The following is a 17,826-nucleotide window of genomic DNA, read 5'->3' on the forward strand; positions in this document are numbered from 1 at the left end:
TGGGAGATGCTATTCCTTGGTTTGCCGTTTTTCTTGAGTTTCTTATTCTGCCCATTTGAAAATGGGAGCAAGATTAATATTGTACAAGATTACAATTTTTAATGTATAACCAACCTAGACCTCTTTAGCTGGCCAGAGAATAAGTGTTCACAATTTTAGATTGGTATTATCATTCTCTCTTTTTGTGCACTTACAAATCTAATACCATCACTGGTCACTGTTTTATGACCAAAAAAATAAACCCCTCAATCCAATCTCTATTGTATTTAAGGCCCTCTGGACCTACAGTATAATTGAACACCTAGATATACAGTATTTCTCAACACCCACCAACTGTAGATCCATGCATTATAAAAGTTGAAGGATGAACAGAAGTCCAGAGATAGAAAAATAGTATGAAAGACAAGAGGGGAGGTAAGAAAAGAGTAATGTAGGGGCGTAAGATTAATATAGTAATGAAGAACAGAGATAGCGTAAGGATAACTGACCTAAGGTGATTGAAAGGTAAAATAGATGAGTACAAAATTTAGAAAAAATAAGATAAAAGTTTTGAAAATAAGAGTAATAAGAATATACAGAGAAAAGAGGAAGGTATATATATAGAGAGAGAAAGGTAAAAATAGATGAGTACAAAATTTAGAAAAAATAAGATAAAAGTTTTGAAAATAAGAGTAATAAGAATATATAGAGAAAAGAGGAAGGTATATATATATATATGTATGTATAATGATATTTCAATGATAAAAATTTAAAAAAAAGTGGGGAGAGATCCCACACAATTGTGAGTTCTTAGACGAGAAATACTAGGGTTAAGAACCAACAGATTAAAAAGCAGGTGACTGTATCAATATAAATATCATTTGTATCCAGTCTTTACCCAATGCTGTCACTATGTTTCTAGGAATGACCACAATGACAGAAGGAAACAGGGGGAGAGGGGAGGAAAGAATAACATTAAAATAAACTGGAAGTAAAATGGCAAAAAAATAAGAACGCATAAAAATGTAAATGAAAAGGGTAGATAAAAAAAAAGAAAGAAAAAAAAGGGTATTCTTCAGTTTGTTGTTTTTTGGGGGGGGATAGGATAGGAAACTTGTGTCTCCACTAAATTCGGGATCCAAACCCTTCAAAAAGTCTTTTTCTCTTGTGATTTGGCTTTGCAATTTTTCTGATCAGTTTGCTTGATTGGGCAAGGAAAAAACAAAAAACAGTGGAGTCAGGAGCGGCTTTGTTTACCAGAAGTGCGGCCCTCCCCACAGGGAGGAACTTCTGCTAGCTGGGGGGGGGGGGGGGGGCGCGGACATTTGGCTAATCTGCCTCTGGGAAAACCTTGCCCTTTTGAATGCTGGCACTGCCAGCACCACTTCTCAGGCTCCAGTTAGTTTGGCAGGGTCTTTGCCAGCAGTCAAGATGGCGCTGCTCTCGGCTGGTGGGGGAGGGGATTCCTTCCCAATGCCGCTCCACGAGCAGAAGTGGAAATTTCTCCATGGAAGTATTCACAAATTGCTGGATTTTCTGGTTTCATGAAGCTGGCAGGTCTGTGCCACTGCCAGGTGGCGCCTCTGGTCTCACACAGGCTCTATCTGGCTCTGTCTGGAGCCAGCAGGTCTGCACTGCCAAGAAGTGCCGTCTGCTCAGGTGCCGGAGGGAGGCTTTCTGGCATTAGTTTTCTAAGATGACTGAGAGAAAGGTTCTGCTGATGAAGTTGCAGCTCTCACCTGGGGAAGGTTAGAGTTTAGGAAGTCTTTTTTTTCTTCTCATGGCTAGCATTCTACCACTCGAGCCACAGCACCTTTTGTGGCTTTTTTCTGTGTATGTAGTACGGAGGAATTAAACCTGGAGCTTTGTGTATGCTAGGCAAGCAATCTATCACTAGGCCACACTCCCAGCTTAAGCATTTCATATTCCTTGTTTCAAAGTTAAATGTTATCAGACTATATCTGAAGTATTTTATAAGGTAAAAAAAAGACTTGGAAGTTACAACTACCAGTTAGTAGTGACTTATGGGCATTCCCAGGGTCATAATTACTTGGTTTATGATACTAGATAAACTTTAAACATGTTGATAGGGTAAATTTCACATGTTGGTTTATTCTATTTTATGAAACATCTAGAATAGGCAGATGTATACAGATGGAAAGTAGACGGTTTTTTGGGGGTCTAGGGAGAGTTATTAGGAGGAAATGAGGATTTCTTTGTGTGTGAGTGTGTGTGTGTGTGTGTGTGTGTGTGTGTGTGTATGTGTATGTGTATGTGTGTGTGTTGTCCTGAAGCTTAAACTCAGAGTCTGGGTGCTGTCCCTGATCAGTTTTGCTCAAGGTTAGTGCTGTACCACTTGAGCCACAGCTCCATTTCCAGCTTTTTTTACTTGAAGATAAAAATCTCATGGGCTTCTTGCCTGGGCTGACTTTGAACTATCATCCGAAGATTTTAGCCTCCTGAGTAGCTAGGATTACAGTCATAAGCCACTGGTGCCTACCTAGGGTTTCTTTTTTGAGTGTGAAATGGTTAAAGAATTGTCATGATGGTTGTATAGCTCTGTGATTTGTGGGTGTACGTATGTATGCATGCACATACATGCACTAATCCTGGGCACAGTTTTAGGGCTTGAGTGTTCTACTTTTTTAGTGCTTAATTGTAGATGAGTCTTCTGTACTTTCCTTCCTGGTCTGGCTTTGAGCCAAAATTCTCATATCTCAGCCTCCTGAGTGGGTAGTATTATAGGAGTGAACCACCAGCTCCCAGCATATGAATATAGTTTTAAAGCTATTGATGTATATACAATAAATAAGTTAGACATGGGAATTTTTTTTGTAACTCCCCTGAAGGAGTTATATATTTAAAAGTTAAACAGTTCTGAGTGTAATGGTAAAGGCCAGTGATATTACCACTTTGGAGACTGAGGCAGGAGGATTTGCAAGTCTCAGGCTGGTCTGAGACTTGATATGCTGTGTCATAGCAAGATCCTATCTCAATGACTCATGCCTGTAATTCTTCCTATTTGGGATGCAGAGATTGGAAGACTGGTGTTCTCAAAATGTGGGAGAAGTAAATTGGAAGGTCAAAGGCCAAACAAAAACTTAACCTTACCTCAAAAATAACAAAAGCCAAATAGACTGTAAAAGTGCTTTTCTAACAAGCCTAAGGCCCCAAGTTCAAACCCAGTATCATCAAAACAGAAAGCCCAGTACTATAAACTCCAAAAAAACATGAAGAAAAGGACATTTGCAAATGTGTCTATACAGTTTTATCTTCTGGAGAGAGAGAAGGATTAAGTACTTGATTGTCTCTGAGCTATGATTTCTCTTTTATTATAACTCTGCCACAGGTGGGAAATCTTTTTCTGCCAGGAGCCACTGAATATTTATAACATATCAGGTCTTACAGAATTATAAGACATGCAGACAGGTTTGGGCAGCTGACAAGCATATGTCCCTCTTCTATCATCTACCAAATAATTTTGAGAGCCTTATTTGGCCCACAGGCTAGAGATTCCCCACCCTTGGCTTGAAGTTAAGCTTATTAAATGTATATACTTTTGTGTTGAATGGTAGCAAATCATAATTCATTTTTGACAGGAATTGACAACTTCTCAGACTTTTTCACATGATGGAGGATTCTTCAATAGACTGGAAGACGATGTTCATAAAATTCTTGTTAGAGAAAAACGAAGAGAACAGCTTACAGAATATAATGGAACAGATAATACCGCTCATGAACACAACCAGGCATGTAAAAAAGAAAATTGTGTTTAAATCATAATGAAATCAATTTCCGTTTAACCTGTCAGTTTATGAGTATGATGCATCTTGATCAGTGTAACCCAAATTATCTGTTAAAAAAATAAGCAGTGGGATCTAACTATAATTATACAAACTAATTCTTCAGATACTATCTTATTGGCCCACAAAGATATTTCCACTAAAACTATGTGTGTAGTTTATTCATTGACAATTACATATTGGGCATGTGCTATACTTTATGTAAAGTTAGAAACTGATGTTGGGAAAAGAGAACACCTTTTAAGACATTCAAAAATGTCAACAATTTAATAAGGAGGTTTTGAATAGAAAAGGTAATAGATCACGGGGTGAATGTAATGGATATATATTTGCGATGGATTTTCAATTATGCATTACGTATAAATTTAAAAATGGAGAAAGACTGCATCCTAAGGCAGCTGTGACAAGCAGCTTTTGGACAAGAGGTCCAAAAGTATGAAAGGTCTTAATGTGAGTAGTAAGGAAACTGAAAAATTGTGAAACAGTAGAGTTAAGTGAGTGTGAGATATGAGAATTAGAGTAATAGATCATATTAACAGTTTGTTTGTTTGTTTTTTACTGGTCCTAGGACTTGAACTCAAGGCCTGGGCATTGTCCTTGCTCAGGTCTAGCGCTCTATCACTTGAACTGCAGCTCTGCTTTTCTGTATATGTGGTGTGGAGCAATCGAACCCAGGGCTTCATGTATGCTAGGCACATGCACATATTAGGCTATGCTCCCATCCATTTTTTTCTTAGATTAAACTAAGAAGTTTATAATTTTTTCCTAAGAAAGCCATAACCCACAAGAATTTCAAATCCAGTTCTTAGCCAGTTTTTAAGGCCTGTGAACTAAGAATGATAATTACATTTTCTTTTTTTTATCATGGGGCTTGAACCTGGGCCTGGACACTGTTCCTGAGCTCTTCAGCTCAAGGCTAGTACTCTTATCACTTGAGCCACAGAGCCACTTCTGATTTTCTGGTGGTTCATTGGAGATAAGTCTCATGGGCTTTCCTACCCAGGCCGACTTGGAACTGTGATCCTTAGATCTCAGCCTCCTGAGTAGCTAGGATTGCAGATGTGAGCCACCAGCACCCGGCTACATTTTCTTAAATACTAAAGGTTTGTTTTGTTTTTGTTTTGTACTAGTCCTGGGTAGGCAGGCAGGCAGGCAGGCAGGCAGGCAGATATATAGTTAGATAAATAGATGGATAGTTGGATAAGTAGACAGACAGACAGACAGACAGACAGACAGACAGACAGAAAATTCCCATTAATGGATGTCCTAGGGGATGCGATCTGGGAAAGATATATGGCATGGTGCATGCTGCTAAGGAATTTGTAACAAAATTTTGTTCTGTTTTTCGAGATATAGTTAAAACAAATCTTGGTCTTTTTTATTATTTATTTTAAATAAATAATAAAATCTGGATTTCTTCTAAGACTGAATGGCACATTCCAGATCCTAACATTTTCAAACTTTCAGAGAATGTTTCAATTTTTTTGTTTGTGTGTTTGATCTGAGACCAGGACTCAGAATCAGTACCTGATGCTTTCATTTACTGGCTAGCACTCTACTAACTAAACCACACCTCCAACCCCATGCTCAAATTCTTAATTCATATATTAGGTTATTTTGTGTATTTTATATATGCTGTATAGCTCTATATAACATTCACATTTGTGAAATTTTTCATAAATTAAGTTAAAAAGATTTTTGTCATTGTTATAGAGAAAACGAATTAAAGCCTTTTGAAAAATGTTCTACTTCTCTGTTATATTTCATTTCTCTTTTCATTGCACTCCTTTTATGTCTTTTTCAAAATTACTTTTTTCATCCCTTTATCAGAGAAGGAAAAGTCTTCCTTTTTCGAAGGTTAAATCCTATTAAATTGTGAAATGCACTCAGGAATTAATACCAAGAATTAAAAGAAAACCTCTACATTTTTGGGGGGGGGTGGGGAGAAGGGTACTATTAGTGTTTGAACCCAGTGACTTGCACTTGCTAGTAGGTGCTCTACCAGTTGAGTCACACCTTCAGCCTATATTAGGTGCTTTTCTTTTGGCCTGGGCTGTTCCCTAGCCATGATCACCTATTTATACCTCTCATACAGCTGTGATTTCAGGTATTTATCACCATACCTAGCTTTTTATTGATATGCAGATTTGGTTCTTGCTAACTTACATCCAGTGTAGTCTCCAACCATTTAGCTAGGATTAATTCTGCTGTTCTTAATGCAGTATTTGATTTCACTCAGTAGATTATTACTAGTACTTAGAAACAAACAAATCAAAAGAACAGGAGTAAAGTCAGTATAATTTTATTGAAATTGTTCCTGTATATATGTCTACTCTGGGTCAAGATAAAAAAAAACATTTCTATCATGAGTTAATATCAAGTAAGTCTGAAACCAGTACCTTTACAATAATCTGTATATGTACTCTTTCTACTTAGAGACGGTTGTGTTAGTATTACCACAGACTCTAAACCAATTGTGCTTACTAAAAGTATGACTTTGGGGATAATAATGTTTATTCTAAGATAAAATATTTCAAAGGCTTGATATGCCAAAGAATATTCTTACAGGTTAAGGTAAATCATAAAAACTATATTTAATTTTATTTTACATAATTAAGTTCATATAATTGAGTCAAAGAATGTAGTTAAATAGTTTAAAGTTACCTGAGAAAATAGTCGGAATTTTTCCGCTTAGTGATTCACATAGGTGTCTTGTAAACCAGAATTAAGTAAACAATCTTAGGCCAAGAGTATGGCCTAGTGGTAGAGTGAGTGCTTGCCTAGCATGCACGAAGACTCGGCTTTGATTCCTCGGTACCACATACATAGAAAAATCTGGAAGTGGTGCTGTGGCTAAGTGGTAAAGCTCCAGCTTTGAGAAAGCCCCTGGACAGTGCTCAGGCCCTGAGTTCAAGCCCCAGGACTAGCCAAAAAAAAAAAATGAAGAAGAAAAGAAAACAGTCTTAGTCCTAATTTTTTTTATTTTACAGGAAGTGGTTCTAAAAGATGGAAGAATTGAAAGACTAAAGTTGGAACTTGAAAGGAAAGATGCTGAAATCCAGAAGCTGAAAACTGTGATCACTCAGTGGGAGGTTTGTATCTATTTATTCTTAGTGTGTATGAGTGTGGGTGTCCATGTGTGTGTGGGTACCTAAATTTAGGAATGAGCTTTTTTGCTCAAGGCTGGTACTCTCCCAATTAGGTTACAGCTCCAACTCTGGGGTATTTTTATTGGTTAGAGATAAGAATCTAATGGATTTCCCTGCCTCAGCTGGCTTTAAACCACAGCCTCCTATTCTCAGCCTCCTGAGTAGAATTATAGATGTGAACAACTAGTGCCCAGCTCCATTAACTCTTTTTTTGTTTTTGTTTTTTGTTTTTTGTTTTTTTGGCAGTCCTGGGCCTTGAACTCAGGGCCAGAGCACTGTCCTTGGATATTTTTTGCTCAAGACCAGACCTATACCACTTGAGCCCCACAGCACTACTTCTGACATTTTCTGTGTATGTGGTAATGAGGAATCGAACCCAGGGCTTCATGCATGCTAGGCATGCACTCTCCTGCTAGGCTATGCTCCTGGCCCCTCCATTTACTCAAACAAAGATAATAATTCTAAAATTTTCACAGCTTTTGGTTTTCTTACTTGTTAACATGTTTAATATTCATATAATATACATACTCATTTTGCTGTTTAGAGTTTTTAACTGATGATTTAAAATCTGAATACATATTGTAAAATACACATTTTCAGTGTATAGTTCAGTGGCATTAACTACTTTCCATGATGTAACCATCATGGCTATTTTTCTAAGTATTTCATGTAGATAAAATTGCCCAGTAGTTTTCTTTTGTGTCTGGCTTATTTTACTTTGTATGTTTTCAAGACCTACTCATGTTGTAGCATTTAGTCAGAATTTCAGTCCTATTTACTATTAAATAATATTCTATTTCATGTATATACTGTGTTTTCTCTATTTGTATATAAGTACCTTAAGTGCCGTCTTTGAATTCTTATGGGAATATACCTAAGAGTGGAATTACATATGATAATTCTGTTTAGCTTCTTAAGAAACCTCTAAATTACTTTCCACAACATCTATAGCACTTATGTTCCCACCAGCAGTACATAACGATTCCTGTTAACACTTGTTAGCAAGAATTTCGGGGGTGTTTAGTGTGCGTGTGTGTGTGTGTGTGTGTGTGTACGTACGTACGTACGTACATGCCAGTCCTTAAGCTTCAACTCTCCAGGGCCTGGGGTTCTGTCCCTGAGCTGTTTTGCTTAAGGCTAGCATTTGAGCACTTGAGCCTTTTACACTTCTGGCATTTTTTGTAATTAATGAGTCTCATAGACCTTCCTGCCCAGGCTGGCTTTGAACATTGATGCTCAAATCTCAGCCTCCTGCACAGGGATTACAGACTGGAGTCACCAGCTCCCGTTGTATACAATTCATTTAACCATAAATCTTAGTTCTTAAATCTTAGTTCTTTGATTATGCTTAACCATATCAGATATTCAATTACTTATGAAGTGTTTGTATTGTTCCAGATCCTTTCCTGAAAAAAAAAATCAAGCTTCAAATCTTGATAGTTCTTCCTCTAACTGTGCTTTTAAGATTCAACTTGCTAAAACCTAGATACATAAAGCTATATAGAATGAGGCTAAATGAAAAGGCCTCCAGGACATAGAAACAAGAACCATACAATGTGTGATTGTTGTTCTTAGTGTACTATGTTATTTCTCATCTCTTTTGCTGTCCCTTGGTTATCTCATATTGTTACAGTATCTTATCTTGTTATCTGATATATTGAATATATGCTTTTTTGTTTATTTGAAATAGGATAGGGAATGGGGAATAACATGAGGGCAGGGGGTGAGGGAGGGAAATGGGGACAAAAACATGGGTAGCAATATTTGTGAAGTAGTACACCTTCTATCTGGCTACTATAATGTAGCCCTTCTATAATTACAATAAAATATATTAAAGATTCAGCATGCTAAAATATTTCCCAACTGTGCATCTTCCTTAGCCTTTCATTTATATTTTCTTTTGTGTTAATAGGTATGGGGAATATTTTGGGAAGATAAAAATGTGGGATTTATAATTTTATGGTATTTGACAAAATGAATGCATTTGATTCTGCTATTGAAAACTGGTGATAATTGCACAAAAACGTAACTTTTCTATGTAGGGAGAAGAGTGTACAAGGCATAGAAAGGTAGCTATAGGAAGTACCTGACATTTAGAGATATGTGAATGTGTGGGGGATAAGATTGGAAGTATTAGCTGGATTTAAAATTTGATGGCATTTGGGTTTTAGAAGTCTTTTAAAGTAGCAAAGTGACATGAGAAATATTTTATGGAAGGATACTGTTGTAAACTGATGCCTATAATCAAGATAGTCCAGTAAAACAATGCATGTAAGAGGAAGAGCACATTTTTACTTTGAGGAATGAAAATTCTCAAAGTCCATTTTGGACATACTGTATTTTAAATGGCTTTTTATTAGTTATAAGTGCTCAGGATACAGTGGAGTCAGAACTTCTGTGCTTTTAATTTTATCAACTTGATTTGCTCTCTTTTTTTGTGTGAAATAGAAATTATAGCTATATGTGGTGGCATGCCCTTCAAAGGCATGATGAGGGGTAAGTTTGAGACCAACCTGAGCTATAATAGAAAGATCTTATCTCAGAAAAGCTAGCAAATGCTGGGCTCACACCTGTAATTCTGGCTACTCAGGAGGTTGTGATCTGAAGACCATGGTTCAAAGCCAACCTGGGCACTAAAGTCCATGAGACTCTTATTTGAAATTAACCACCAGAAAACCAGAAGTGGTATTGTGGCTGAAGTGGTAGAGCGATAGCCTTGAGCTGAAGAGCTCAAGGACAGCTCCCGGGCCCAGAGTTCAAGTCCCACAAACAACTAAAAAAAAAAAAAAAAAAAAAAGAGAGAGAAAAGAAAAAAAAGAAAAGCTAGCAAACAAAACAAATAATGTAGTTCTAAATTCTCATAGTGTTTCTATATATATATATATATATAGTGAATATAGTTTAGTATATATGTTTTTCTCCCATTCATTTATGTTTTTACTTGACATATCTCTCATTCCAAAGCATCACAAGAAGTCTTATTCCCTTTGTATTTCCTATGGTGCTTATTTGTTTCACTGTTAACTGCAATAATACTTAGTAAACATAACATACCAGCATTTTCAGGGATAAAATGTTTTTTAGTAAAACCATACATTTAAATTTGCCTTACAAGAGATTTTGAGGGCTAGGGCCAGGAGTTTGGCCTAGTGGTAGTGTGCTTGCTTAGCATGCACCAAGACCCAGGTTCAATTCTTCAGTACCACATACATAGAAAAAGCCAGAAGTGGTGCTGTGGCCCAAGTGACAGAGCATTAGCCTTGAGAAAGTCCAAGGACAGTGCTCAGGCCCTCAGCTCAAGCTCAGGACTGGCAAAAAAAAAAAAAAAAAAATTCAAGAACATAAAGCTGAACAGCATAGGCATAGGACTGTGAATCATTTTTCTTTTCACCTAAATTATTTTGAATTGTGTGAAAGTTAGGGGAAGCAAGAGGAAAACTCTCCAGGAGAATTTAGTATTATCCTAATATTTCTTCATTTTAGACTCTTGTCTTTTTTAATCACCTATGATATTATCTATTACTTTATCAGAGATTTAATGTAAGTAAAGACAATCCTGCTTACATTTTCCTCCATCCTGCTTGCTTCAAAAGTAATTTAGGGGCTCTGGAATTTGGCCTAGTGGTAGTGTGCTTGCCTAGCATGCACAAAGACCCGGATTTAATTCCTTGGTACCACATACATAGAAAAATCCAGAAGTCGGGGCCAGGAGTTTGGCCTAGTGGTTAAAGTGCTTGCCTAGCATGCATGAAGACCTGGGTTCAATTCCTTGGTACCACATACACAGAAAAAAGCCGGAAGTGGTGCTGAGGCTCAAGTGGTAGAGCTCTAGCCTTGAGAAAGTCCAAGGACAGCGCTCAGGCCCTGAGCTCAAGCCCACGACTGGCAAAAAAAAAAAAAAAAAAAAAGAAAAAAGAAAAAGCCAGAAGTGGTGCTGTGGCTCAAGTGGTAGAGCCTTGAGAAAGCCCAAAGACAGTATTCAAGCCGTGAGTTCAAGCCCTGGCACTGGCAAAAAAAAATAATTTTTGACTTTCAGTAAGTCTAGAATTCACATCTCTATAATTTCATATTAAGTCATTAATTATCATTTACTTATAAAAATATGAACTTTTTTTCTTGACTCCTAGGCAAAGTATAAAGAAGTAAAAGCAAGAAATGCACAATTACTGAAAATGCTTCAAGAAGGTGAAAGTAAGTGATTTTTTTGTTTTCAGAATTAAAGTGTGTCTTAAGAAATATCTGAGGATAATTTTTCAAGATATATGACTTATCAATGCAGTAAAATAAAAAGATTTCCCAAAGTAATAAAAGCTGAATAGTTACTTAACAACATTACCATTGTAAGTCACTTTTTTTTCCTAATTTTTTTATTAAAGAATTTATTAATTGATTTTTACATCATATTTCAAATGACGTGTTTAACAAACAAGTATTCAAGAAGGGAATCTCTATATACAATCACAGGCACATAGTTTTTAGAACATAATCAAAATTAGGCTAAGGGTGTGTATATCATAGATATGTATTAATCAATGTAATAAAACATTAAGTCTATAGAGTCATTGTAAGTCACTTTTAAAGCACCTTAGCTACATATACAACTGTTTAGGTAAGAGACCATTGGAATCTCAGCTCGTATAAGTCATATTTAGAGGGAAAATCATGACATTTGCATAGGATCAATTTTTCATTATTGGAGGAGGCCGTATAATAGCACTGTAGGTTTTTCTTTCTGTTCAGTTTCTTCTCTCTCTGCACTGCTTTTCCTGTTTTTTCTGCTACTATAAATTGTTGGCAAGATGTCCTCAGTAGGAATCCAAGGAAATTATCCAAAAAGTGTTTAGAGATTAACATTAGTAAAGGTTATGTTGATGAGGAATTCCTAAATATATATGTAGTGACACCTCAAAAGTTCTGTGAAAACTTTCTGTCCATAACAGGAAAAAAATGTGTATTTTCAATAGATTTATGCAAATGAAATATAAAACTACATAGATTAAGATATGTATAGTTGGGCACTGGTAACTCATTCCTGCAATCTTAGCTGTTCAGGAGGGTGAGATCTGATGATCATGGCTTAAAGCCGTCGTGGTCAGGAAACTCTGTGAGATTCTTATCTCCAGTCTAGCCCATATGCACACACACATGCACACGCATATGTACACATGCCAGAAGTGGAGCTATAGCTCTGAGCAAAAAAGCTCAGAGTAGCACCCAGTCTGAGTTCAGTCTCCAGGACTGGCACCAAAAAAAAATTTTAAATGGCAAATAAATGGCTGGACATGGTGACTCACGCCTAGTCCTAGCAACTCAGGAGGCTGAAATCTGAGGATTGTGGTTTAAAGCCAGCCCATACTCTAAAGTCCTTGAGACTCTTATCTCCAGTTAACGACCAGAAAATAAAAGTGGCCTTGTGGCTCAAGGAGTAGGGCAGTAGCCTTGAGCTGAAGAGCTTAGGGACAATGCCCAGGCCCAGAGTTCAAGTCCCATAACCGACCAAAAAAAGATGAATAAATGTAATAAATATTTTACCTTCTCAGTAAATGTCAATGAAATTTCAAACCAATGCTTGTAAATATGGTATAGTCCTTTAAAAAAAACCTGTAAGCCACACTGAAAAATAAGAAGGTATCAAAACATATTTTCAAGTCAGGCCCCAGTAGCTCATGCCTATAATCCTAACCACTCAGAAGGATAAGATCTGATAATGGTTCAGAAACAGCCTGGGCAGGAAAACTGGAAAGGAGCTGTAGCTCAAGTAATAGAAAACTAGTGAAAACTAGCCTTGAGCACAAAAGCTCAGGGACAACACTCAAGCCCTGAGTTTAAGCCTCAGGACACACACACACACACAGAGGCATTTACCCAAACATCCAGAAACAAGACCATACTAAACCCACCAGCACAACCATGTTCATTGCAGCATTATTCACCATAGCTAAGAAATGGAATCAACCCAGATGCCCCTCAGTAGATGATTAGATCAACAAGATGTGGTATTTATACACAATAGAATTCTATGCTACCGTCAGAAATAATGACATTACCCCATTGATAAGGAAATGGAAAGACTTGGGAAAAAAGTATTAAGTGAAGTAAGCCAGACCCAAAAAAACATAGGTTCCATGGTCTCACTCATTTGTAACAATTAATGTCTAGGATTCTCCTAACAGAGGATCATAATAGCTGAAAAGCTATAGACATATGGCCATATAGGATGAGGCTAAGCAAAATGAACTTCAGGATATGGAAACAAGAGGTTTATCTTTGTGATTGTTGTTCTTAATGTACTATATGAAGCTATTTCTTTTCTTTTCCCCTCATCGTTTATCTCATGTTATTGTATCTAAATGTGGTACCTGGTATATTGTATGTACGTTTATTTGTTTATTTGAAAAAGGGAAGGTAAAGCAAAAACAAGATTAGTGGGAGGAGGTGGGGGAAGGGAAAGTTGGAAAAAATGTGGGAAAGGGTAACAATGTTCAAGAAGTAATGTACCCATTACCTAATGAATGTAACTATTTTCAGATATGAAGGTATTGGTAAAACTACCTAGTTTTTAATTTTAGATCCCATTACAAAGCAACAGTTATCAAACCAGTATGATATGGAATGTCCTAGTTTCAGTCTATATCATTAAATAAAAACTAGTATGAATAAAAAGTATAAATCATGTATTGTGTTATATTCATCTATGTATTTGGGAAGGGAGGGTAGTGGTACTGGGAGTTGAATTCAGGGCTTCCTTCTCTACCACTTGAACCACACCTCTAGCTCAAACATGCATTTTGTATAAGGTTAATTCATCAGGATAAACTATAAGGAAATACTAGTTAAAAATAATGGGAAAAGGACACTAGGAAATGGAAAGACATCCCCTGCTCATGGCTAGGGAGAACCAACATAGTGAAAATGGCTGTACTGCCAAAATTGATATACAAATTCAATGCAATCCCTATCAAAATCCCAAAGACATTCTTTACTGAAATAGAAGATATAATCCAAAGATGCATATGGAACAAGAAAAGACCTAGAATAGCCATAACAATTCTAGGCAAAAAGAGCAATGCTGGTGGTATTACAATACCAGACTTCAAACTCTTCTATAGAGCCATAATAACAAAAATTGCTTGGTATTGGCACAAAAACAGACCAGAAGATCAGTGGAACAGAATAGAAGACCCAGAAATAGAACCACATACCTATAGTCAACTTGTATTTGATAAAGGAGCCAAAGATATACAGTAGAACAGTCTATTCAATTATTGTTGCTGGCAAAACTGGGCAGCCACATGCAGAAAACTAAACATTGACCCTAGCCTTTCGCCATGCACAAGCATTAACTCAAAGTGGATCAAAGGCCTCAACGTCAGACCAGAAACCGTGAAACTGCTACATGATAATGTAGGAGAGACACTGTTCAGGCAAAAGATTCCTGAACAGAATCCCAGGGTCACAACAGATTGGACAGAGACTCGATAAATGAGACTACCTAAAAAAAAGTTTCTGTACAGATAAGAACATAGTCGCAAAAGTAGAGAGACAGCCAACCAACTGGGAAAAGATATTCACCAATAATACATCTGACATGCTTAATATCCAGTATCTACAGGGAACTCAAGAAACTAATCCCCCCCAAACCCAATAAACCAATCACTAAATGGGCAAGGGAACTAAAGAGAGACTTATCAGAAGAGATTAAAATGGCAGAAAAGCATATGAGAAAATGTTCAATATCTATGGTCATAAAGGAAATGCAAATAAAAACAACCCTAAGATAACACCTTACCCCAACAAGAATGGCCAAGATTTTGAACTCAGACAATGACAGTTGCTGGCGGAGTTGTGAGAAAAAGGAACTCTACTACACTGCTGATGGGAATGTAAACTAGTTCAGCCACTCTGGAAAGCAGCGTGGAGGTTTCTTAAAGAACTGAAAATTGACCTTCCCTATGATACCACCATACCACTTCTGGGCATTTACCCTGAACATCATAACCCAAGATATGATAAGGACACCTGCTCAGCTATGTTCATCTCTGCACTATTCACAATAGCCAGGCGATGGAAACAATCCAGATGCCCTACTGCAGAAGAATGGATACGGAAAATGTGGTATATATACACAATGGAATTCTACATAGCCAACAGACAAGATAAAATAATGGCATTCGCACGGAAGTGGATGAATCTAGAGCAAATCATGGTGAGTGAGACAAGTCAAGACCTATGGAACAAAAGGCGCATGGTATCCTTAATATGTGGCTATTAAATCCAAAGAGTACAAGAGCGAGGACTCAATAACTGCATACCAAAAGCTATGGACATGGTAATGGAAATATAAACATAACTATATAGACATAAAAACCTATGACTCTATAGCCATAATGTTTTATTTCATAAATTAATATGTTTCTATGACATACAAACCTTTAGCCTAATTGTGATTAAGTTCTAAATACTAAGTGCCAGTGATTGTATTTAGAGATTCCCTCCTTGAACACTTGTATGTTAAACTTATCATTTAAAATATGATGTAAAAATCAACGTTAATAAATTCTTTAAAAAAATAATGGGAAAAGGCATTATTTGAATATTTTCAATGTTCATTCCCTAAAATTAACTTAGATCTATGCTTATTTCTAAGTTCCAAGTAAATCATTTAATAAATAAATGTATAAAAATTATGTTTAGTCCTCATATCCCTCGCCTCAGCCCCTCCCAGGTATCTTGTTTTTCCCTCTTCCCTTTCCTATTTCAAATAAACAAACGTGTATACAATATGCCAGGTAACAAAAGGTCAGATAAAATAAGAATATGAGATTAACCAAAGGGCAACAAAAGAGAAGAGAAATAGCATAGTACATTAAGAACAATCACACAAGATAAATCTCTTGTTTCCATATCCTAGAGATCCTTTTGTTTAGCCTCATCCTGTATGACCTTATGTATCTGAGTTTTGCACTTTTGTAATCCTCTGCTAGGAGAGTCCTAGGTGTTCACTAATTATTACAAATGACGGAAACCATTGAGCTATATTCTTTTGAGTCTGGCTTACACTTAATATGATTTTTTCCAGGCCGGGAGTTTGGCCTAGTGGTAGAGTGCCTGTCTAGCATGCACAAAAACCCAGGTTCAATTCCTTGGTACCACATACATAGAAAAAGGCTGGAAGTGGTGCTGTGGCTCAAGTGGCAGTGTGCTAGCCTTGAGAAAAGCCCAAGAACATACATATATATGTATATGTATATATATATATATGATTTTTTTCCAAGTCTTTCTATTTCCTTACAAATGGGGCAATGTCATTCTTTCTGATTGAAGCATAGAATTCCATTGTGTATAAATACTACATCTTGTTGATCCAATCATCTACTGAGGGGCATCTGGGTTGGTTCCATATCTTCACTATGGTAAATAGTGCTGCAGTGAACATCGTTGTGCTAGTAGCTTTAGTATGTCCTTGTTTCTGGCCGTTTGGGTAAATACCATTTAAAAAAGTATAAATGTCAGGACAAAATAGAATAAGGATAGATATCTTCATGTTTAAAGGATATTTAAACATTGCCTATCTTTTAGGAATAGTGTAAGATATTTTATCTAGGCACAAACTGTGGGTTTAATTTTATCAAAATATGTAAATCATACCCTTAAATAAAATTATCTTACTGGTTGATTCTCAAAAAAAATATTATGTTTAGAAGACATAGCTAATTGAAGAAATAAAGTATATTATTGTTGACATCTGATTTGTAAATAAGTAAAAATAGTATTCCTCAGTAATAAACAATTATTATTTGACTGTTGCTCTCAAATGTAGATTAAACTTTTTTAAAAAGTAGATTAAAACAAGATGGGGTGGGGGAGGGGAGAAGGGAAATGGGGACCAAGACATGTGAAAAGGGTATCAATGTATGGGAATTAATGCACCATCTATCTGGCAAATATCATGTAACACTTCTATTAATTCCAATAAAAAATATATGAAAAAAAGTAGATTAAAGCTGGGCACAGTGGCTCATACCTATAATCCTAGCTCCTCAGGAGGCTGTGAAATCTGAGGATCGTGGTTCAAACCCAGCCCAGGCACTAAAATCTGTGAGACTCTTATCTCCAATTAACCACCAGAAAACTGGAGGTGGTGCTGTGGCTCAAGGGGTACCACCCTACCCCTTGAGCAGAAAAGCTCAGGGACAGCACCAGGCCCAGAGATCAAGACCAGAGGGGAAAAAATATAGATTGAAGCTGGCCATGGTGGTACATACACCTATAATTGTAAACCACTAAAGTAGCCATACTAGGAAACTTTAGTAAGGTCTTGCCTCTAAATAAAAAATTAAAGGCTAAGAATATAGTTAAGTGAGAAAGCTGTGCAAAGAAGAAAAAAGTACATTAAAAGTGACTATCATGGGGCTGAGGATGTAGCTCAGAGGTAGAGCCCTTGTTTAGCATGCATAGTTCCTGGGTTTTAATTCCCAGCACAGAAAAATGGGGGGACTATCAGTAAGTAACCTCAATACTTTTACTGCACACAAGTAATCCATGCAGAAGAATATTATGTATATCTATATATTATGAAAATAATCATAACACTGGCACTTACATTGTATACTTAGTTCTGTTAAAAATATGTTCCAAAATATGATGTAAAAATCAATGTTAATAAATTCTTTAATGAAAATATGAGAAATATAAATATATATATATGTATATATGTTTCAAAAGGCACAAGGTCTCCTTGAGATGTGGATATTAGATCCAAACAGTATAAGAACAATGACCCAATATTTGGGTAACTCAAGGTCATTGACATGATCTTGGAAATACAAATATAGCTTACATAGACATAAAAATCTATAATGGGATATATACTCTAGACATAATGTTATACAGAC

The 17,826-nt window shown here is 36.5% G+C and overlaps 1 protein-coding gene across 1 annotated transcript in view; it reads left to right on the forward strand.

Moving 5' to 3' along the window:
* Gkap1 (G kinase anchoring protein 1) overlaps positions 1-17,826 on the forward strand; it is a 50,762-nt gene that overhangs the window by 26,027 nt on the left and 6,909 nt on the right. The window contains exons 8-10 of the mRNA XM_090329475.1: positions 3,579-3,732; positions 6,777-6,874; positions 11,059-11,122. Of these exons, the coding sequence (XP_090185601.1) occupies positions 3,579-3,732; positions 6,777-6,874; positions 11,059-11,122 (316 nt within the window). The remainder of the gene's footprint in view (positions 1-3,578; positions 3,733-6,776; positions 6,875-11,058; positions 11,123-17,826) is intronic.

Source organism: Megascapheus bottae, chromosome 3 (assembly GCF_031878675.1).
Source record: "Megascapheus bottae isolate mThoBot1 chromosome 3, mThoBot2.hap1, whole genome shotgun sequence".
In the NCBI taxonomy this organism is placed as follows: domain Eukaryota; kingdom Metazoa; phylum Chordata; class Mammalia; order Rodentia; family Geomyidae; genus Megascapheus; species Megascapheus bottae.